Source organism: Canis lupus, chromosome 1 (genome assembly GCF_003254725.2).
Source record: "Canis lupus dingo isolate Sandy chromosome 1, ASM325472v2, whole genome shotgun sequence".
NCBI lineage: Eukaryota > Metazoa > Chordata > Mammalia > Carnivora > Canidae > Canis > Canis lupus.
The window spans coordinates 100795673-100819012 of NC_064243.1; the positions used below are offsets into that span (position 1 = coordinate 100795673).

The following is a 23340-nucleotide window of genomic DNA, read 5'->3' on the forward strand; positions in this document are numbered from 1 at the left end:
ATAGAGTTTTAAATTTTGTTTCTGTTTTTTTAATTCCCTAATTTTGGTGTAATAGTGCCAAATTTTAACGTATCAATTTTAAGATATTTTTGCAGGTATTTTTGCAATGTATGTATCCCTTAGATATTTTATAAGTTGAGATTTTTATAGATAAACTAGTGATTCACATGCAGTTATAAGAACTAATACAGAGAAAGCTGGTGAATACTCAGTTTCTTCCAATGGTAACATTTTGCATAACAATGATAGTATACACTGCTCCTATTCAGATTTCATTACTTTTATTCAGTTGATTCCTGTGTGTGTGTGTGTGTGTGTGTCTGGGATTTAAAGCCATTTGAAGGCTTTTTCTTTTTCTAGATAGGACACAAGGCCAACACACAATAAAGCTCACTTTTTCTTTCATTTTGCCCTTCATTTTAAGGATTTATTTATTTATTTATTTTTCATTTTAAGGATTTATAAGTGTCATTTTGATTTGACATTGTATAAAAACTATGTAAAATATTTAAATTTCTACAAACGAAAGAGAAAACACAAGAAACTTTCAAAAGTTTTCATTTCTGTCTCTCTACCTGTTTACAGTTTACATTTTTTTCCTTTATTTAAAATTTTCTATTTGGTTGAAAAAAATATGGCATACTGTGTACACTGTTTTGAACTATGCCTTTTCCTTTTTAGAATATATCCTGGAGGGCAGCCCTGGTGGCACAGCGGTTTAGTACTGCCTGCAGCCTGGGGTGTGATCCTGAAGACCTGGGATTGAGTCCCATGTCAGGCTCCCTGCATGGAGCCTGCTTCTCCCTCTGCCGGTGTCTCTGCTTCTCTCTCTCTCTCTGTATCTCTCATGAATAAATAAATAAAATCTTAAAAAAAAAAAAAAGAATATATCCTGGAGGGACGCCTGGGTGGCTCAGCGGTTGAGCATCTGCCTTTAGCTGGGGTCATGCATGATCCTGGAGTCCTGGGATGGAGTCCTGCATTGAGCTCCCTGCGAGGAGCTTGCTTCTCCCTCTGCCTAGGTCTGCCTCTTTCACTCTCTGTCTCTCATGAATAAATAAATAAATCTTTAAAAAAATAGAATATATCCTGGAGAAAACTCCATAGAATCAGTTCTGCTATGACACAATGCATATGTTCCTGAAAACCACTGCGATATACAGGATCCAAAATAAAATCACAGAGTTTATTGGGACGCTAAAAAATGTCATCAGTGAAACATAAAAAAGAAGATAGAAGCCTATTAAATGTAGAAACACAGTTTTACACATTTTAAGTGTTTAAGAAATACACAAATATTGCAATAAATATAACATTTTACTTTAAAGAGCTGAAATTTGCATGAGGTAGAGTGTCAGAAGGATTATGGCTTTTGAGTTATTGTGAAGTAGTGAGTAGGGATGGACAAAACAGGTGAAGGGAATCAAAAGGAACAAACTTCCACTTACAAAATAAATAAGTCATGGGGAACTGATGAGCACCATGGTAACTATGGTTAATAATATTGCATTGTGGGATTCCTGGGTGGTGCAGCGGTTTGGCGCTTGCCTTTGGCCTGGGGCGCGATCCTGGAGACCTGGGATTGAATCCCGCGTCGGGCTCCCGGTGCATGGAGCCTACTTCTCCCTCTGCTTGTGTCTCTGCCTCTCTCTCTCTCTCTCTGTGTGACTATAAATTTTTTTAAAAAATAATAATATTGCATTGTGCATTTGAAAGTTGCTAAGAGAGTAGATCTCACAGTGAGATCTCACAAGTTCTCATCATAGGAAAAAATTTGTAACTATGCATGGTGATGATGTTAACTAGACTTATTGTGATCATTTTGCAATATATACAAATGTCAAATCATTATGTTATACAGCTGAAACTAATATAATGTTGTATAACAATAATACCTCAATTTTAAAAACGTAAATAAAATCAGGCAGAAAATTGTAGCACTAGATGTGGGTGTATGAGGCTATACTGCACAGTAAACTGACATGCTTGGCAGATGTTTTAGTTGTGTCTTAGTGAGCATTTTTTTAATTCCTGCATAGCATGCTTCATCTGAGGGCAATTTTTGCCATTTATCCAGTCTTTCTTACAGATGAAAAACACCCATAAGCAGTTATAAAATTTGCTTTATGCTCATGATGTTTCCTAACTTCTCAATCATGTTGGAAAAAAGACTGAAACAATACTGACTGGCTTGGTATACAAAAATTTCCTGTCCCTACTTCTACAGATATTGAGAAGTGAGTGCAGTTATGCCCTCATTCATTCACCCAGAAACTTATAGATGGAAACTGAGGTTATTTCTTTTATTTGTTTTTTTTTTTTTTTTGGCAGAGTTCTCTCTTCTATTTTATTTTTTTTAAGATTTATTTATTTATTTATTTATTTATTTATTTATTTATTTATGAGAGAGAGAGAGAGCAAGAGAGCAAGTGAGCACACAGAGGGAGAAGGGGAGGGAAAGGGAGAATCAGGCTCATCACTGAGCAGGGAGCCCAACTCAGGGCTCAGTTCCAGGACCCTGGGGTCATGACCCAAGCTGAAGGCAGATGCTTAACCAATTGAGCCACCCAGCACCCTGCAAAGGAATTTTAGTTAGATAATATGCTTTAAAGTTTTTAAAAGTTGTATGTCACATTCCACCTTAGTTACTACTACAGTGAAAAAGCATGACTCAAAAGAGGCAAAAAGGGAACTAAAAAATTGAAGAGACCCTGATAATTTGGTGTCACTTTAGTTGTTTCTTTTTTACAATGACTCATTTTTATGTGTATATAATAAGAAAAAAATAATCTTTCAGTATCATTTGGGAGAGTACTACTGACATTGCAATCTATGTTCCATCTATTTAGATTTTACAAATTATTGAATGCTTGCTTCTTCCTTAATCCTTTTGCTGTTATGAAAAAGTTTGTTTTGCTAAGAACTTGAGATCCATCTCACACAGTCACAGCAGAGAACATCATGTGCCATGTGCATCAGGTATTGACTAAGGAGGCAGGCACTCTCCCACGAATAGATTCACCATCACATTCTAACCATCCTCTAAAATTGCAGAGCTTTGTTCATTTCAGGACACATTTAAGCAAGTTTTCTTGATCTTCTTTGCTCACCTTATTATGGAGAAGAAACCTTCATATCCTGGATACACTTCATATGATTACTATTTCACATTTTGGCCAGATGTGTCCTGTCTGAGGTTGGGTTTTGTGGAAGCAGAAGCTGGCACAGGATTCAATGACATGTGATTTACAGAGGAGTAATTATCAGGAAAAATGGAAGGCTGGAGAATGAGGCAAGGAAAGGAGCCACACAAGGGATGTGATCTCATCTGGAATCTATGCCAGCCTGATCTCACATAGAGATCTAGAGTGTAAATGGTACCACAGGTGGTCCTGGTTTGAGACCTAGGAACACTCCTTTTGTACTCCAGGTCAACCAGTATTTAAATACTCCTCAGCTAAATTGCTTCTACGTTTACTTTTTCTAAGATATTGGACTTACCTACCTATAACTGCAAAAATCCATATATGAGACATTTTACTTTGTGGTATTTCTGAACATTAATTTCTTCTTCTGTTGAGGAGTCTGGATTGCAGAGTATGAGCATTCAAGAAATCACTCTATCAGTGCATTAAAATGCTGACATTTTTACCAAAAAATTAGAGTTCTATATTGAAATGTCAACAGTCTGCCTCATTTGGATATTTAATGTTTCTAAAACAAAATACGTTCAAAAGTGAGATCCCAATGCTTCCAAGCTCTTTTATCTCCACCACCAACACCCCTTCCCATCTGTTAAGAACAAATCTATCCTTCCAGTTGGGACACAACCCTTGAGTCATACTTGACTAAGCTTGACATAAGAAGTCTGGTGGAAGAGAAGTCACATTCTGATCTGAGGACATCGAGTTGTGTAATCATGTGCAGCTTCTCAGTAATAAAGATGCTGGATAATGAGAACACAGGGTACCTTCTCAAAGTGAATTTTTTTTTCCAAAGATTTTAGTTATTTATTCATAGAGACAGAGAGAGAGAGAGAGGCAGAGGGAGAAGCAGGCTCCATGCAGGGAGCCTGATGCGGACTCGATCCCGGGTTTCCAGGATCACACCCCAGGCTGCAGGCGGCACCAAACCGCTGCGCCACTGGGTCTGCCCTCAAAGTGAATTTTTATGTAATAAATGTTAATGGGTAGCATGAGGTAATTAGTAACATCGTGCATAATTTTGCTAGTGATTAAAACTGGTAGGGAGTAAATTTACTTTTCACAAATGGTTTTCAGAGATCATTTCAATTCCCCAGACAGATGCTATCATTGCAGTTACAGCAGAGGGAGATCAAGAAAACCCATTTATGTCGGGGTTCAGATGGTCACTTTCTACACATTCTATGCCCATGACCACTACAGTCACCATCACAACAGAAAATGAAATTTGGCAAATACTTCTCGTTTTCAAATACATCTTAGATTTCACACTACTGAAAGAAATAGGGTATGTCTTGGAATGTGCAGTAAGAAATACTCCATTATGAGAAGGTCCTGCTTGCCGGGTTGAATAGGAATACAATCTGTGAGTATGCAGACAGGGGAAAAAATGTTTTCTGAGGGAAAAGGAGCCAGCACCTTGGCCACGCGATTTAAGGCTGTCTGATCATTCTGCCCTCTCCCCCTCGACCTGCACCCCGTATTTTCGCTATAATCCCACAGGATTAGCTCTCAAATTCAGTCTCCCTGGAACTAAAGAGCAGCAGGACAGTGCTTATGAGGTCTAATCTCTGAGTGGAGGGCTCATTTTCTGAGCGCTATCGCAGTATGCCATGTCCCTTTGGGAACCTAAACTTTGGGCACACACGAAACAACACGTCCCGGAAGCCGAGAAGCAGTGCCCCAGAAGTGGGGCGAGGGCGGATTAAGCCGTGAAGCAGCCTCGCCCCGCCCTCAGAGCCCAATTATGTCATTTCCCAAAGGCCCTTACGTGGGCCTCACAGGTTCCTTGCGCTGATTCCCGGAAGGGCGCCCCTTGAGGCCACAGGAGGAGCTGTGGGAACCGTACTGCCCTGCAGGCTCAGCGGCAAGAGGCGGTAGCGCTGGGCCAATCACAGCACAGGGCTGGGATCTGGCCTCACGCGAGACTTACTGGCGCTGTCCTCGTGGAGGTTGTATTGGGTGCTCCTGGGTCAGCTCTCGAGGTCGCAGCTATAGGACGGTCGGCAAGCTTGAGAAAAAGTGTCCCCTTTGTGCCGACGCAGGGCTGAGGGTGGGTGGTGCAGGTCAGCGGAGCCCTTGAGACCTTTCCCAGCCTCCCGCGGCCTCCGGTCCACGCACGGGAGGGGGGAGGGGTCCCGCGGAGGCTGCAGAGGCACAGATGGACCCGGCACAGGTAAGTGGGGGACCCCCCAGCACCTCTGTATGGAGGATAGTGTTGCCCTGGGTCTCATCACTTTTCCAGGCTGTGCCGCCTTGATATGGAGGCGTACCCACCTCAGTGCCATGTGGAGGAATGATCTAGGGGCCTGCACCAGGGGTGCACATGCAGGGAGTTGAGGCCGACCTGGTGTGCGGGTGGGAACAGACAGCACTGGGAAGGGAGGCGAGTCTGGAATGGCAGGCTGCAGAACGGGCCTCCTTGAGGTCAGTGGGAGCCGTGGAGGATTTGGAGGACAGGAGGAGTGTCTTAATAGGCTTCCTCTGGCAGCAGGGTGAGAGGAGGCAGGGATAGCAGCCCCCACATCGCACCCGGAATTCTGTTCCCCAGGTCACCTTCAGCCACCCTCCCAGCTGAAGTGTGTGTTACGGCTGTGCAAAACAACATCCAGCGCCTACTGTCTAGGTTCAGCTGCAGGCTCTACCCACCCCTCCCCGCACAGCCGTGGGAGAGTTGGCTTTCTTGGCTGCAAAATGGGCTAACCGCAGTATCTTCCTTCTGGGTCCTGGTGGCAGGTGTGGGAGGCAGTGTGAAAGGTAGCATACAGGGAATATCCAGTAAATGCTGCTCATAGGCATTCATTTCTGTGATCTCTGGGGTCCAAGGAGGCCTGTGCCCTGGTCTTGTCCTTGTGGCAGTGTGAGTGAGAGAGACACGGGGCTTCTCAGGATCCCCCATCCCTTCACAATCTGAATGAGCTGAGTTTCAGGAATGAGCTCATTTAACTGTAGACTTCAGGGGCCATTCTGGCCGTGCCCTTCCCAGGGCTGTGACCTTGAGTAAGTTTCCTCAGTCCCTTTGTCTTCCATCTCTTGAGGGTCAGTGGGAATATTGACATTTTGTCCCTGTGGCTTGAGGGGATCAGAGAGGGCATGTGTGTGATGTGTGTCCTCCAACGTCCAACACTGCCCAGGTAGTATCACTGTGGACAGTGTTTTTCAGGAGCAGATCCCCTTGTCCTGTGATGATCTTAGGGGCTTATCTCAGGGGAATCCTGCTCAGGCTGTATCCAGCGGAGGACTAGGGGGAAGAGAGAGCCTAGGGGCAGACTCACAGTGCCAGAAGTATTTTTGGAATTACTGCTTCTCTGCTGGGATGAAAAGGGTCCTCAGACATTGGGAGCCACGAAGGTCACTGGATTCATCTTTGTAGTTGCCATCTGTTTATGGCAAGTAAGCTGGCTTGCTACCTATGGTGGCAAAATTATTTTTCTGTTTAAGATACTTACTTTTTAAAAAAATTTTATTTATTTATGATAGTCACACACACAGAGAGAGAGAGAGAGAGAGAGAGGCAGAGACACAGGCAGAGGGAGAAGCAGGCTCCATGCACCGGGAACCCGATGTGGGATTCGATCCCGGGTCTCCAGGATCACGCCCTGGGCCAAAGGCAGGCGCCAAACCGCTGCACCACCCAGGGATCCCAAGATACTTACTTTTATGTGAAAAGTAGATGCATTAAAGATTCAGTGGTGGCAGTATGCAGTACTGTGATGTGCGTTTAGATGTAAACACACAACAGACCCCAGGTTCTTCTCCAGCATGTGACTCTGTTTACTCCCATCAGAGCCCCCATCACTGTTAGGAGTTGTCACATCCATCTGTTGTTCCTGTGGCTCCCCTCCCTTCATTCCAGCCATTCCAGTAGCCTGTCTTCAGCAAGGCCATCCCTGGCTTTCTTTCTCAAATGGCCCCATCTCTCTAATCTTGTCACTTTTTTCTTGGCCTCAGAATTCTTAAGGCCATCTACATTGTCTTGTTTAGTTATTTAGGTCCTTGTTGGGGATCTTTCTCCAGCAGGGACTGTAATTTCCTGTTTGCTGCTCTGTCCCCAGGCCTATAATGGGGGCAAAGCTGTAACAGGACCTTGATAGGTGGGAGAATGAGACTCCCCTCAGTGGACTCTCATTACACTGTGATCAAACCCCCACCATGGCCTGCTACACCTGTACCTGCTCTGTGTCTACCCATGTGTCTTCCCTTCCTTTCTTCCCCATCTCAGAGCCCTGCAGCTTTGCCATCCTCCACTTGCTAAAATCTTGCTCACTTCCCAGCCTTTGCTCATGCAGTTCCCTTTGCCTAGGACAGTCTCCAGAACCCGGCAGGCATCCCTGTGTGTTCCTCTGGTCTCTGCTCAAATGCCACTTCTTTGTCTTTCTAGTTTTAGCTAAAATACTCCCTGAACCCACAGGGTTGGGATCTAGCATTTTGTGCAGAGTTGAGTGCCAGGGTACTTGAGGAGCAAAGAGGAAAAATAATCATAACAAAACAATGATAATAGCTGGATTTTACCAGGCCCTTGATTTGCTCTGAGGGACAGTTACTATGTTTCATTCAGTTCCCATCTCCTTAGAGTTAGGTTCTATCATCCCTGCTTACAGAAGAGGAACTGGAGGCTTAGAGACATACAGTTACCTATCCAGGGTCACACAGCTCTTTAGTAGTTGAAACTCACATATTGCCCATTGGCTTCCAGAGCCTGTATTTCCCAACCACAGTGGGCTGGGGAAGCCTGATGGTGACACCTATTTTAAACTTTGTGAGGTGGGCAGGGCTTTCTCCTCCAGGTGAGCTTGGGAACAAGGAGGGAAAGAGGAGCCAACCCAGGATAGGGAACCTTGTCACAGAGGCTGTGAGTACAGAGTTGTTTAAGGAGTCACAAGAGGACCTTGTGATTGCCACACACCCCCAACCGCCAGCTGAGATGTGGGAAGGGGAGCACAGGTGGTCATTTGCTGGATGTTCACCTTGCCCTCACCCAGGACACACATCACAGCCAGTCAGAGGCTGCTGCCTGTGTTCTTATGGCCACTGTGGCATTGTTCTCATGCACTTGGGTTCCCTGGTTCTTACGGTATCCATGAGTCAGGGATGCATGCTTCAGGACTCAGGAAGGGGAAGTTGACAGATAGTTCGCTGTGGAATCTCCTGGGGGTTCTGAGAAGGCTGGGGGACCTGAGAAGGCTGGGGGACCCACATGGGCATGGGGAGCTGGCCCAGGCGCTGCCACTCCCAGGATGAGTGGCACCCCCTTCAGTGGCTGTTTCATGAGGTGGGTGAGGATGGCTCCAATCCTCTGCCCGTGTCCATGGAAGTATGGCCAGAATGGCAGAAGTAGATTAACAGCAACATTTGTTAGAAGTGCTTCACCTGCAATAATGGAGCAGTGTGGGGGTTACAATAGACCCAGGCCAGAAGGACCTAGGTTCAAATCCCACCTCTGCTGTGTAGACTAGGAACTCGCAGGGTGACTCACTAGAGCTCCCTGAGTCTCAGCTTGCTGACTGTGATGTGGAGCTGATGAGGCATTTATGCTCATGGCTATGGTAGGATCAATATAAATAACAAAACATACAGAGCACCATCATAAGCCAGAGACTCTAGTGTTGGCTTTCTAAATGTTTTTTCTTGAATTCTCAAATAACCTGATAAAGTGAGAAGATAATTATTTTACTGACGGGAGCTCAAGGCTCAGAGAAATAAAGTGGCTTCCCTAAGGTACACAGCAAGCAAGTGTTGGTTCAAGAGGTTGAATTCAAACATGGGCATCTGTTCCAGAGCTGTGGACATTTATTCCCTTTACCACAGCATGTGAAGCTCACAGCCCCCAGTGGGCACACTGGAAGGACCAGGGATGCTCAGCCTTAGCTGCTGCTGTTCTAACTGTTAGAATTATCATCACGATCATTTCCCTGTACCTCTGGCATCCCAGACCACTTGCCATCTGCTCCCATGGTCCTCAGAGGAATGCGGTTGTCTGTGTCCTTCTCTGTTGTGTGCACCATGGAGGGCTTCTTGGTCAGCCATGTCTGCCTCCCCCTTAGGGCCAGCTCATAGCTTGGCCCTCAGGAGGCCTTGGTGGAGGCCTCGGTGATTCAGGCCTAGGTCTCTCTGTGCCTTTACCAGAGACTGAGTTACAGGCTCTGATCCCACCCAATAATTGCCTTGAAGCACATAATATGACTGTGTTTGACTTTCCAGGCACCGGTGACCTTCAAGGATGTGCTTGTGACTTTCACCCAGGAGGAGTGGGAATTATTAGACCTGCACCAGAGGACACTCTACTGGAAGGTGATGACAGAGACCCGCAGGCTTCTTGTCTCACTGGGTAAGTCTTCTCCTTGCCTCTATGTGGGGACATGGCAGCCTCCTTCTTGGTTTCTTCCTCTCATTTGAGATATGGCTTATGGAGAAGGCCTTCAGAGCAGACTGCCATCCTTCCCACAGTCCTTCCTGCCATTTTCTGGGCTTACCTCCTCCAGCCTGCTCTCCCTTTATCTCCACCAAGAATCACCAAGATGATTGCTCTTCCCTTTTTGATTTCTCAGATTTTTTTTTGTATATTCCTGATACTCATCTTTTACCTATTTTGTGTGCTACAGTTGTATTCTATTAGCTTTTTAGAAATTTTCTTTAAGCATCTTTTGATTAAGAGAAATTCATATTTTATTTAGTCAGGTTAGTTTATCTTTTGTTTTATGATTACTGCTTTTCATATCTTGCTAGGAAATCTTTCCTTACACCAGGATGAAATTATATTCATTTTCTGTTGCTTACTAATCTGGAATTAACTTGTGTATGATGTGTGGTAAAAATGCAGTAACTTTTTCCTGCATGTGGGAAACCAGTTTTTTTAGCTCCATTTACCATATAGTCCCTTCTTTTCCCATTAATCTGCTATGCCACCTCTGCTGTCTGTGATAGCTGTATGTGTTCAAGAGTCTGTGTCTGAGCACTGTTCTATCCTGTTGCCAGTTTTCCTTATATCTGTGCCAATACCACACTGTCTTGATGCCTGTACTTTCATCCTAACCCTAATCCTGGGAAGGCAAGCCCTATCTCCTTATGATTCTTTTTTCCAGTGATATTCTTGGCCCTTAACTCTTGCCTATAAATTCTAGAATCAGCTTGTTGAGTTTCGTGGAAAATCATGTTTTCTGGCGTGATGATGAACTTATCTATGGATATGAGGAGAGTTAACAACTTTGTTATTAATTTCTCCCATTTGCACAGCTTTTCTTTAATATCTTGACATAAATATTTCAGATTTCTCTACTAGCTTTTGTCTATGTTTTAATCACCTAGCTGTTCCTCACACACAGTAGATTTAATATGTGCCCCCCCCCCCCCCAGTCCTGCTCACTCTCAGCCATGTAGACACTGTCCTGGGAGCAGAAATGGCTATACTTACTCTTACTCTTCCAAACTCTGGAGTCTACACCCTGTCTGCATCTCCACCCACATCTCTGCCATCCCTTCTCTCATGCCCTGAAGTTCCCTCGGCATCCAAGATCTCTCTAGAATCTGTACCTTTGTATACTTTGCCTCCTTTGACTGCAGTGCCCTCTCACTTCCTGTATTTGGTAACTCTTGCTTCCTTGGGACTCATATCTCAAGACACCTCCCAGCTGTCTTTTTCTTTCAGTTGGGCTGGGTTAGATGCCCCATCCTGTGTCCCCTGTGACATCCTTTCTCAGAACAAACACAGCACATGGTGCAATCATTTCTCTCTGCTCTGGATAGGGAGGACAGGATTTCATTCTGGCCTCTACCCTAAATTCTCCCCAAAGTTGTCCCTTTAAAGATGTCAAGAATCCAAGAACCAGCAAAAACAAAAAAACACCTGAGTTTCAGAGATGTGAAAATCCAGCAGGTGTCAGGGGCCTTGTTTCCATCTTCCTTTCTCCACTGGCTTGGTAATTTTGCTCCTTCTTTGTTGGTATTGCTAATGGGCCTCTTTTGTGTATTGGATTCCCTTCAGATGACAAAGCAAAAGCCAATACCACAGAGCCTTCTGCTTCTCAACCAGCCTTGTTTGAGAGATTCTCACCCCACACATTACTGACTGAGGAAGACTCCAGTGTTTCCACATTGGGAGAAGCCAGGGAACAAGAAGGACCATCAGAAAAACAGGGAGGGCACATAAGGACAGGGACAGACCCCTACAAAGAATCCCTCCCTAGAAAGGTTAACCCTGAATGTGATGATTTGGGAACAAGTAAAAATCTTCCCACAAAGGATTTACGGGAGCAAGACTCTCCAGGAGATGCTCTCCATGAGTGTGAACCACATAGATCAAGAAGAGACCCCTTGATTCATGGAGGGAAGAACCCCTACAAATGCAAGGAATGTGGGAAAGAGTTTATCAAGAATCACTTCCTCCTTCAACATCAGTGGATTCATACTAGAGTAAAATCCTATAAATGCAAAAAGTGTGGGAAGGTCTTTCTCAGGAAGGCAGATCTCACTGGACACTACAGCATTCACATTAAGAAGAAGCTCTATGAGTGCATTGAGTGTGAGAAGGCCTTCAGCCGCAGGTCACACCTCACAGAACACAAGCGGATTCACACTGGGGAGAAACCCTATGAGTGCAACGAATGCAGGAAGGCCTTCAGCCGCAGGTCACACCTCACGGAGCACCAGCGGATTCACAGTGGAGAGAAGCCTTATGTGTGCAATGAATGTGGAAGGGGCTTTGCCCGCCACTCAGATTTTATTCGGCATAATAGAACCCACACTGGAGAAAAACCCTTTGAGTGCAAAGAGTGCGGGAAGGCCTTTTGTAACAGCTTCTCTGTAACTCGACACATGAGGTCTCATTCTGGGGAGAAGCTCTATGAGTGCAGTGAGTGTGGAAAGACCTACAGCTACAGCTCAACCCTCAATACTCATCAAAAGATTCACGGTGGAGTAAAATCCTACAAATGTAAGAGATGTGGGAAGGCCTTTCACCAGAAGGCAGCCCTCAGTCAGCATCAGAGAACTCATACTGAGTTCTTTTTAAAGTAACTACGGTGGCAAATTGTTCGACTGGAGGGAAAATGTTACTTGGCATCTGAGAGTTCATACCCAAGGCTTTCCTGCATACTGTGTCCTCCACGTGCACAGTTTGTACTGTGGCTGTGGCATTACCTTCACCTGTGGCTGAGCCCTGGCACTGCAGAGACTGGAGGCCAGTCTCCCAAAACAGAACTTGATTCTCTGCAGAGGGACCTTCTTTCCACACCCGTAAGTGCTTTGCTATCACATGGCTTGCAAAGAGACCTGGCCTCAGTGTATCCCAAAGCAGAAGTGATGCGCTTTGCAGTGGATGAAGGGCCCTCTTCCCTCATGGTCCCTGTCTCCCATCTAACTTCCTGTGTTTATAGGAGTCTGCTGTGCTCTTGCTGGTGTGAAGGGCAGGGGTCACAAGAACCCCATCCTTTATGCCCATTACCCTGCATGTGCCTTGTGTCATGGATACGTGGGTGACTGAGACACGGGCCTTGCTCTTTAGAGGGGAGAAAAGTGGTAGCACAGAGGTGTGGTATCGTAACTCTGTTGCTATGATAATAATGTGCCTATAACCCTGTGTATCAGGGTCGAAACTTAGGTGTGGAGGACAAATGTGCATTGGGAAGAGTGGTCCAGTGGCTAAGGGCTTGGACCCTGGAGACAATTGATATTCCAGCACTTCTGAGCTGTGCCCATCACCTCTGGGTGACCTTGGTCATGTCATTTCTCCACAGGCCTCTCTTGTAAAAGTGGGAAGATTAATTTAAAATGTAAAGCACGGGCAGAGGAACAGACAGTACACAGAGGGTGATACCATGCAGATCCATGAGGTATTGAGGAGCCCCAGCCACATTTGAAAATGAAGAAGAACATTTCTGGCAAAGGGAACAGCATGTTCTAAGACCTTGAGGCAGGCAAGAGTTGGGCTTATTAGAGGAAACAGCTGAAGGTCAGTGTGTCTGGAGGAAATGAATAGTGAGCAGTGAGATGGACAGAATAGGCCCAGATGCACAGGGCTTTGTGGGTTTTATTCTGACTGTTCTGGGAGGCTGAGAAAGTGGTTGAGCAGCGCAGTGGCATGATCTTGTCTCTAAATTTCTCCTTGTTTGCTGAGTGGAGGGTGAATTAAAGAGGGAGTAATTTATGTGGGAAAGAGAGATGAGGCCACTCTGTGGTCCAGGAGGGCATTGTCATTGGACTGACCCATGATGGTGGTATGGGAATTGGTGGGGAGATGACTTGGGACATGTTAGGCAGAGCCACAGGACATGTGCATAATTGGGATGATGAGTGAGCCCCAGGAAATGATTTCCCTCCTCATTCCTCAGGAGAGAGCCTTTTGCATCCATGGGAATGTGCCATGGCCTGCCCTGTGTTCCAGGTTTTCAATCAGCACCTAGTGTGTTGAGTGAGCAAGTGGAGCTGAAGGCTCCCTTTCTTGAACAGAAAAAAGGCAGAACTCCCTCCCCGCTCGGTGGTTACATGGGTAGTCAATCTGCCATAGCTTTATTTCTCTGATGCTGAGGGGCCCTGGCCCTTGCCCCTGCTCCTGCCCAGATTGAATTTGGGCAGGAAGCCATGAAGGGCAGTGATGAGCCCTACATCCCTGTGAGCACTGTTCTCACCTGTGCTGCTTACTAGTGGCCGCAACAGGCCAGTTTAGGGACTTTTTGGGGTTCTTAGTTTCCTCCTCTGTAAACTGAGTGATCTAATATCCTGTGTGAGTTGCAGATTCATTATCTATGAAACAGGAATGTTGACTGATGCACCTCACAAGGCATTTATGCAGGTCAAAGGGTAGTGTTGTACCTGGTATCAGCTTTGTGGATATTCTTAAATGTTAGCTGTTGTTAAAATTGTTTTCACTAATATGTTATATTTTCATGCCATCCTATTCCTTTCTTATCAGGAGATGTGCTGATGGGATTTGTTTGTAAAAATATACTGAAAGTCCTGATGACATCTTAGCTGATTTTTGGCCTTAAGAAGCTTGATCATAGATTCTGGTGACCCCTCAGCATAAGGTCTTGGGTCCTCAGCACCAAAGCCAGGACATTCTTGCCCCCTGGTTTCTTTCCCTCTTAGAGATAGAGTGGCTGAGGATGCCAGAAAATGTTGGTTTGCTTTGAATGGAAATTCAAAAGCTGCCCCTGAAATTTATATTAAGTATCTTATAAAGGGAGGTTTTAACCATCAAAAGGTACTGACTGCTAATTTAATTTAATTCCTACTTACCTAATGTAATATTATATATATTTGGGTATCAATATATCCTCTAATTTTGTGGCTTTCTTTGCCTCACTTGTTCTTTTTCTGGTCCTTTAAGAAATAACAACTGTGGCTGCTTGCCGGCTCGCGGACCTGTTGGCTGGTGGTACCGGGCATGGCACGGGGCGCCCGCTGCGATGGCATGATCTAGCAAAAAGATGGCTACCATTGGTTACTTTATTTTTCTTTCTGTGGCAAGACTGTTATGGATCCTGGATATTTCAGGAAATCCAGTATCAAATTGACTGCAGAAGAAAGAACCTAACAGACCAGTAACAATGGAAGAAATCGAGAAAGTTATCAAAAAGCTACAATTCCCCAAAACACCAGGCCCAGGTGGTGTTACAGGTTAAAAATACCTTCATGAAGAAGAAAGATCTTAAGCAACATGGTGGATTCAGAAGCTCATGAAAAGAGACCGCCCATCCTAACATCTTCAAAACAAGATGTCACCTCATATTGCAAATGTTGGTGAAATGAAGCATTACTTGTGTAGCTGCTGTGCAGCTTTCAACAATGTAGCAATCACATTTCCCATTCAGAAGGTGCTCTTTAGGTAGCAGCTGTATGGAATCAAAACCCGGGATGCAGTGCTTCAGTTGAGGAGGGATGTCTTTCGCAACTTGTACCGTGGAATCCTTCCCCCACTGATGCAGAAGACAACTACACTGGCACTTATGTTTGGTCTATACGAGGGCTTATGTTGCCTTCTCCTGAAGCATATCAGTACCCCTGAGTTTGCAACCTGTAGTGTGGTGGCAGTACTTGCAGGCACAACAGAAGCGATTTTCACTCCATTGGAAAGATTTCAGACATTGCTTCAAGACCATAAGCATCATGACAAATTTACAAACACTTACCAGGCTTTCAAGGCACTCAAATGCCATGGAATTAGAGAGTATTATCGAGGCTTGGTACCTGTTCTTTTCCGTAATGGATTCAGCAATGTCCTTTTCTTTGGCCTTCGAGGTCCCATTAAGGAGCATCTGCCTACTGCCAAAACTCACAGCGCCCATTTGGTCAGTAATTTTATCTGTGGAGGTCTGTCAGGTGCCATGTTGGGAATCTTGTTTTCGCCAGTTAATGTTGTGAAAACTCACATGCAGTCTCAGATTGGTGGGGAAAAGATTTCAGTCTTTTCCCAAGGTTTTCCAGAAAATCTGGCTAGAGCCGGACAGGAAGCTGACAAATCTTTTCAGAGGTGCTCATCTGAATTACCATTGATCCCTCATCTCTTGGGGCATAATCAATGCAACTTATGAGTTCTTGTTAAAGATTATATGAAAGAAACTATCCGTTAAGTGCCATTTATTAACTGAATAGACCTAAGAAGAATGTGGTTTGGCATTGTTCCTAATTGGCCAAATATAAGTTGGTGTCATTAGTTCAGGGCACAGTGAATTATAGGCAAAGCTGTTTTCTTGAAGCACCAACAAATTCAGAATAAAAGATTCTAATAGGAAAAAAAAAACTGTTACTGTTAAAAAAAATCCAGATTTAAAAAAAATTCTAGTTTAAAAAGCTTATTCTGTTTATTGTTTAAGCTAAAATCTACAAACACTTAAAACAGCAGACTTATGGGGGATCCCTGGGTGGCTCAGCCATTTAGAGTCTGCCTTTGGCCCAGGGTGTGGTCCTGGAGTTCTGGGATTGAGTCCCACTGCAGGCTTCCTGCATAGAGCCTGCTTCTCCCTCTGCCTGTGCCTCTGCCTTTCTCTCTCTCTGTCTCTCATGAATAAATAAATTTTTAAAAATATTTAAAAAAAGACTTAGGAATCCCTGGGTGGCGCAGCGGTTTAGCGCCTGCCTTTGGCCCAGGGTGTGATCCTGGAGACCCGGGATCGAATCCCACGTCGGGCTCCCGGTGCATGGAGCCTGCTTCTCCCTCTGCCTATGTCTGCCTCTCTCTATGACTCATAAATAAATAAAAATTAAAAAAAAAAAGACTTAAAATGTTTTTCTTTCTTTCCAGGCAATATAAGGGATTTAGAAGATGAAATAGTATGTTCTATCTCAGTATATATTTTGAGATTATGTATGTTAATTCCATCAGTCTGACTTCACAAGGAAATGTTATTCATGTTTAATACAAATAATGAGCAGATGTATCAATAGACATAGGCATTCCCCTCTTTGGTCCTCATTCCTTTAATCATTGTAGATGTTTCATCTGAGATCACTTTTTTAAAAAGATTTATTTATTTATTTATTTATTTATTTATTTATTTATTTATTTATTTATTATAGACATAGAGAGAGAGAGAGGCAAAGACACAGGAAGAGGGAGAAGCAGGCTCCATGCCGGGAGCCCGATGCGGGACTTGATCCCGGGACTCCAGGATCACGCCCTGGGCCAAAGGCAGGCGCAAAACCTCTGAGCCACCCAGGGATCCCCCTTATTTTATGGTTTTAATTATATTTTTTTCCCTCAGAGGTTGAGGAGTCTTGCCTAGGGCCACAAGGAGAAGTCTATTACAGCTTTCCCAGGATGGGCCTTCACTCAAGATGGCCACAGAAACCTGGGCACGGTCGTGTATTTGGAACTGGAGAGCATTATTTCCCAAGGTCCCTTGCAGTGCTGTTTGGCCAAGATTGCGGAGAATGAGAAAGGCCCATCCCAGCCTGGCCACGTGCAGGACAGAAACTACATTACCCAGCAGGCTGTGCATAGGCGGCCGGCGCTCATCCAATAACTACCCAGGAGTGAGGTGTTTCCTGCAGAAGTGGGGGCAGGGCTTCCAATGATGTCATAAAGGCTGTGGTGGGTCTGGGCAAGTTGGGTGAAGAAGGAGGAAGAAAGGAGAGTAGGCACACTTCTACACTTTTGTGTGAGCCATCACCCTAGCCTAACCCACACCCCTCCCGTACCAGTCCTCCTTCCTCAGGTGCCTGGAGGCAGGACCCTGGGCCTTGAGTGAATTTTTTTTTTTAGATTTTTTATTTATTTATTCATGATAGTCACAGAGAGAGAGAGAGAGAGAGAGAGAGAGAGAGGCAGAGACACAGGCAGAGGGAGAAGCGGGCTCCATGCAGGGAGCTGATGTGGGATTCGATCCCAGGTCTCCAGGATCGCGCCCTGGGCCAAAGGCAGGCGCCAAACCGCTGCGCCACCCAGGGATCCCCCTTGAGTGAATTTTAGAGGACAGCAGCTGAAGCTGGGAAGTGGGGGTCAGCCGAGGTCACGCCCCACCTGTGGCTGGGCAAGATGGTAAGTGGACTAAGCTCGAGGGGCCTGCAGGGGCCGCCTGGGCGGGTGAGTGGGCAGCTGGGGAATGGAAACCAGCCGCTGGGACCCTTGCCCTGCTGGTCTCAGGGATCCGATAGGAGGCTGTGACCTAGGGCTTCTGGCTCTCCCCTCCTCTCGCCTCTGATATTGGGCTCCTGGAGTTGCTGTTGGCTCAGGGCCCTTAAGGGAGACCAGGAATTGTAGAGCACATTTCCCATTTCTGGAACCCAGTAGGATGAAGGAGGATTTTTCCAGTCACAAGAACGAGCATGAATATATGGTTGGAAGTGGTACTGAACTGGGGATGTTCGAGAATGCAGGTCCATGCAGTGTCTTTTAATGGTTCTATACAAATTTTAGAATTGTAATTCTGTGGAAAATGCTTTTTTTTCCAAAAAAAATTTATTCAAGAGAGACACAGAAAGAGAGGCAGAGACACAGGCAGAGGGAGAAGCAGGCTCCCTGCAAAGAGCCCGATGCAGGCCTCTATACCAGGACCCTGGGGTCAGGGCCTGACCTGAAGGCAGTCCCTCAACCACAGACCCACCCAGGAGTCCCTGGAAAATGCCTTTGAAATGTTGATAAGGATTGTGTTGAATCTGTAGATTGCCTTGGGTAATATGGCAGTTTAACAACGTTATTTTGTCTAATCTATTGGCACAGAACATCTTTCCATTTAGGTGTGTATTTTTCAATTTTTTTCCCTCAAAGCCTTCTATAATATTCAGCATACAGGTCTTTCACTTCCTTGGTTAAGTTTGTTCCTTGGTCTTAAATTATTTTTGATGCAGTTGTAAATGGGATTGCTTTCTTAATTTCTGTTTCTATTTTGTTAGTGTATGAACACATGACTTTTTTTTTTATTTATTTATGATAGTGACAGAGAGAGAGAGAGGCAGAGACACAGGCAGAGGGAGAAGCAGGCTCCATGCACCGGGAGCCCGACGTGGGACTCGATCCCGGGTCTCCAGGATCGCGCCCTGGGCCAAAGGCAGGCGCCAAACCGCTGCACCACCCAGGGATCCCCATGACATATTTTTGTATATTGATTTTTTACTTTACAGAACCTTAACTGAATTTGCTTATTTTAACAGTTTTTTTAAGTGGAGTCTTAAGGATTTTTTAATATATAAAATCATGTGTGCAAACAGTGACAGTTTTATTTCTTCCTTTGCAATGTGGATGCCTTTTACTTCTTTTTCCTGTATTACTGCTCTGGCTAGAAGTTCCAATGCTATGTTTTTTTCTTTTTTAAGATTTTTATTTATTCATGAAAGACACAGAGAGAGAGACAGAGACACAAGGAGAGGGAGAAGCAGGCTCCATGCATGGAGCCCAATGCGGAACTCGATCCCAGGACCCCAGGATCACGCCCTAGGCTGAAGGCAGGCGCCAAACTGCTGAGCCACCCAGGGATCCCCTCCAATGCTATGTTGAATAAAAGCGAGAGTGGGCATCCTTCTTCCTAATATTAATGGAAGAGCTTTCAGGGTGCCTGGGTGGCTCAGTCAGTTGAACATCTGACTCTTGATTTTGGCTCAGGTTATGATCTCAGGGTTGTGGGATCAAGCCCCAAGTCAGGTTCTGCACTCAGCATGGTGTCTGCTTTAGATCCTCTACGCCTGCCCCCCTCCCTCCCCACATGCTCTAAAGAACTCTTTAAAAAAATAAAGGAAAAACTTTCACCTTTTGTGTTGAGTATGATAGCAATAGGCTTGTCATATATGGTCTTTATTATGTTGAGATATATTCCACCTATACCCACTTTGTTGAGAGTTTTTATCATAAATAGATGTTGAATTTGGTCTGCTGTTTTATGTCTATTGAGATAATTGTATGACTTTTATCCTTCATTTTACCACTGTGTATCACATAGGTTGGTTTGCTGGTGTTCAATCATCCTTACATCCCTGGAATATGTATTGTATTCTCCAACTTTTTGACTTCTGTTTGGTATTTTCTTATATTTTCTCTTTGTTGGAGTTCTCATTGAATTCATCCATTCTTTTCCCAAGTTCAGTAAGCATTTTATGACCACTAAGAACTCTTTATCAATTGAATTACTTTTCTCTGTTTCATTGTTTTTTCCAGGGTTTTATCTTGTTCTTCATTTAGGACATATTCCTTTAGTTTTTCATTTTGCTTGACTTTGTTTCTTTGTTTGTTTCTATGTATTAGGCATAGTAGCTGTTTCTCCCAGTCTTGAAGGAGAACTTTACCACTTAGCCTTCCCTTAGCTCTTGATTATCTCTCAAACATTTGTCATTGTCTAAATAGCCTGATTTATTCTATGCCAGGGCCCATGAGTCTTCCAGAGGGAGGGATAGTCTATACCTAGTTTCAGCCTAACTGGAAGCTACATCCTAAGGCAGCAGTTTTTATGGTATGCAAGTACATACAGTCCCACTGGATCACAATCATAAGCCCTTGCTGGCCTTATGATCATGTGATCTACAGGTGTCCCTTTCATGACAGTTGCAAAAGCTGGGGCTCCAGACAAGTGCCTAAGCTCCCTTCTGGGAGGTAACTGGCTCACTGTAGGAAGACCAAGGAAGAGCACAAAGATGCTGTCCCCTGGCCTATGTTCCCTAGAAGCATTTCCATAGCCTCCAGATGTGTGGTAAACCTGAAGCCTGCACTTCTAGGATAAGTAAATAGGTTTTTTCCACAGGAAGATGGGGTATGTTTCAGTCTCCTGTCTGTGCAGTGTCCTATGGGTGGTAGCCTGCCACTTTATCTGATTGTGTCAGGCTTTGTGAGAGCCAGAAATGCTGTTTCCCTGGCAACAAGAGCCAGGTGCTCAAGGGTGCCCCTTCTGTGGGCTGTGCTTGCAGCATTCACACACCTTGCTTTGGTGGGGCCTTAAAAGTGGGGCAGGGGAGAGGTTCACACACTGGTGCTAGCAGGTTACAGGAGAGTATAAAGTTGGTGCCCACCATTGCTGGTACTAGTAAATAGAATGCAAAAATGGTGCCCACCAGCATCTCCATCCCAAGAGAGAGTTCTAGCATGCTACTGCCCATCCAGCAAATGCTTTTAAGATTAACAAAGGAATCTCCTTTACCTGTAGTCTTAAATTTTTTCAAAACTGCTGCTTTTAGGGGACCTGGGTGGCTTAGTTGGTTAAGCCTTTGTCTCAAGTCATGATCCCAGGGTCCTGAGGTTGACCCCCATGATGGGCTCCCTGCTTAGCGGGGAGCTTGCTTCTCCATCTCCCTCTGCTCCCCACTCATGCTTGCTCTGTTTCTCTAGTGCTCTCTCTCAAATAAACACACTGCTGCTTTTGTATCAGATCCTGGGGTGAATGATTCTTCATGCCAGCCTTTTAGGAGCAGAATCTCCATTCCCTACAGCCCTACAATGGACATAAGCTCTACTGGTTTTCAAAGCCAGATGTTTGGGGGTTTCATCCCTCTGGTGTAGATTCCAAGAGTTGGAGTGCATGACATGGGGCACAAAATCCTCACATCTCGGAGAAGCCAGTGTTTATGAGATTCTCCCGATTATGCATTACCATGCCAAGGGTAGGGTTTTGGGCAAGACTGTGTCCTCTGCCTCTTCTGCCTGTCAGTGTGTCTCTTGTATTCTTTGTTGTGGAGGAGCTATTCAGCTAGTTTTCAGAGGGAATTGTTCGATATGTAGTTGGAGATGTGTGATGTCCATGGGAGGAGAGGAATTTAGGATCTTCCTATGCTGCCATCTTGAACTGCTTCTTTTTTATTTGGCCTCTTAAAAGGAGTGGAAAGATTTGATCCTCTTTTCTGACAGGATGTATTATTGTATTATTTATTCTTTACATCTCTAGAATTCGCCAGTGAAACTAGTTAGGCCTTTTTTTTTAATTTTTATTTATTTATGATAGTCACACACACACAGAGAGAGAGAGAGAGGGGCAGAGACACAGGCAGAGGGAGAAGCAGGCCCCATGCACCGGGAGCCCGACATGGGATTTGATCCCGCGTCTCCAGGATCGCGCCCTGGGCCAAAGGCAGGCACCAAACCGCTGCGCCACCCAGGGATCCCTAGTTAGGCCTTTAATGTCTCAGTAATGTTTGATAATTTCTTATACCTCTTGAACATATATTTTTAAATTTATTTCTAAATATCTCATATTTTGATGCTATTGTAAAGGGATTTTTTCAACTTCCAAACATTCATAGCTGGTATATAGAAACCAGCTATAGTATACAGGCATACCTCATTGCACTTAAGAAATTGCATTTTTCACAAAATTAAAGGTTTGTGGCAACTCTGCCTTTGAGCAAGTCTGTCAGTGCCATCTTTCCAATGGCATTTGCTCATTTCATATCTGTGTCACATTTGCTACCTATATTTCTAAATTTATTATTTTTAAAAAAGATTTTTAATTTATTTATTCATGAGACACAGAGAGGCAGAAACATAGGCAAGGGAGAAGCAGGCTCCCTGCAGACCCCAATGCGGGACTCAATCTCCAGACTGGAATCACACCCTGACCCAAAGGTAGACACTCATCCACTGAGCCACTGAGGTGTCCCTAAAATTTATTATATCTATTATGGTGATCTGTGATAAGTGATTATGACTTGCTGAAAGCTAAGATGATGGTTAACATTTTTTAGCAATAAAATACTTCTTAATTAAGGTGCGTACATTTCTTTTAGACAATGCTATATAGCACACTTAATAGACTATGGTATAAACATAACTTTTATATGATTGGGAAACCAAAGAATTCATTTGACTTGCTGAACTGAATCCACAGGATCTCCAAAATATGCTTGAATTTTCCTTTTTATCCTGGGACCTTGCTAAACTCAGTCATTAGACATAGTAGCTTTTTAGTGGATAATTTGGAATTTTCAACATAATCATGTCATATATGAATAGACAGTTTGGGTTCTACATTTACGATCTTTAGACCTTTTTTTTTTAAGTCACTAACACCGACTTACAGTACAATATTGAGTAAAAGTGCTAAGCACAGATATAGTCCCATTACTGCCCATAGTGGGGAGGAAAGCACACAGGCTTTTGCCATCAAATACGTAAGCTTTTGGTTTTTCATAGGTACCCTCCAGCAGGTTGAGGTTCTTAATTTGTTAAGAAATTTTATCATTTCTTAACAGTCATTTCAAAACCATGACTGGTTTTGAGTCTGTGAAATGCTTTCACAATGTCTTTGATGATTTTTATTTTCCTGGTAGTTGAGACTCCATTATAAACTCCATTATTAAGTAAACCTGGATACCTGATAAACCATGCTAGGTTATGACTTATTGGGGCTTATACATGTATATACAAATATGGCAGGATTCAATTTGCTAAAATTTTGTTAAGATTTCTTGATTGCTTTTTTAAAGTTTTTATTGAACTCCAGTTAGTTAACATACAGAGTTATGTTAGTTTTAGGTATTCAAGCAGTGATTCAACAGGGACGCCTGGGTGGCACAGTGGTTGGGCGCCTGCCTTCAGCTCAGGTCACGATCCTGGGATCCGGGATTGAGTCCCACATGGGGTTCCCTGCAGGGAGCCTGCTTCTCCCTCTGCCTGTGTCTCTGCCTCTCTGTCTGTGTCTCTCATGAATAAATAAATTAAAAAAAATAGTGATTCAACAATTCCATACATCACCCAGTGCTCATTTTGACCAGTACATTCCTTAATCCC

General features: G+C 44.4%; 1 protein-coding gene and 1 pseudogene across 4 annotated transcripts in view; both read left to right on the forward strand.

Annotated features, from left to right (window-relative positions):
* Positions 1-5142: 5142 nt before the first annotated feature.
* Positions 5143-23340, forward strand: part of LOC112644929 (zinc finger protein 599-like) — a 31230-nt gene continuing 13032 nt past the window's right edge. Inside the window, exons 1-3 of one of the 4 annotated variants that reach the window (XM_025423719.3) lie at positions 5143-5379; positions 9405-9531; positions 11185-12236. In XM_025423719.3, coding sequence (XP_025279504.1) covers positions 5365-5379; positions 9405-9531; positions 11185-12215 — 1173 coding nt within the window. In that variant the 5' untranslated portion in view covers positions 5143-5364 and the 3' untranslated portion in view covers positions 12216-12236. Of the gene's footprint in view, positions 5380-9401; positions 9532-11184; positions 12237-17045; positions 17677-23340 lie in introns of those variants that run through there. The other 3 variants (XR_003126892.2, XR_003126891.3, XR_003126890.3) reach the window with 3 other exon arrangements.
* Positions 14857-15752, forward strand: LOC112644931 (mitochondrial nicotinamide adenine dinucleotide transporter SLC25A51-like; annotated as a pseudogene).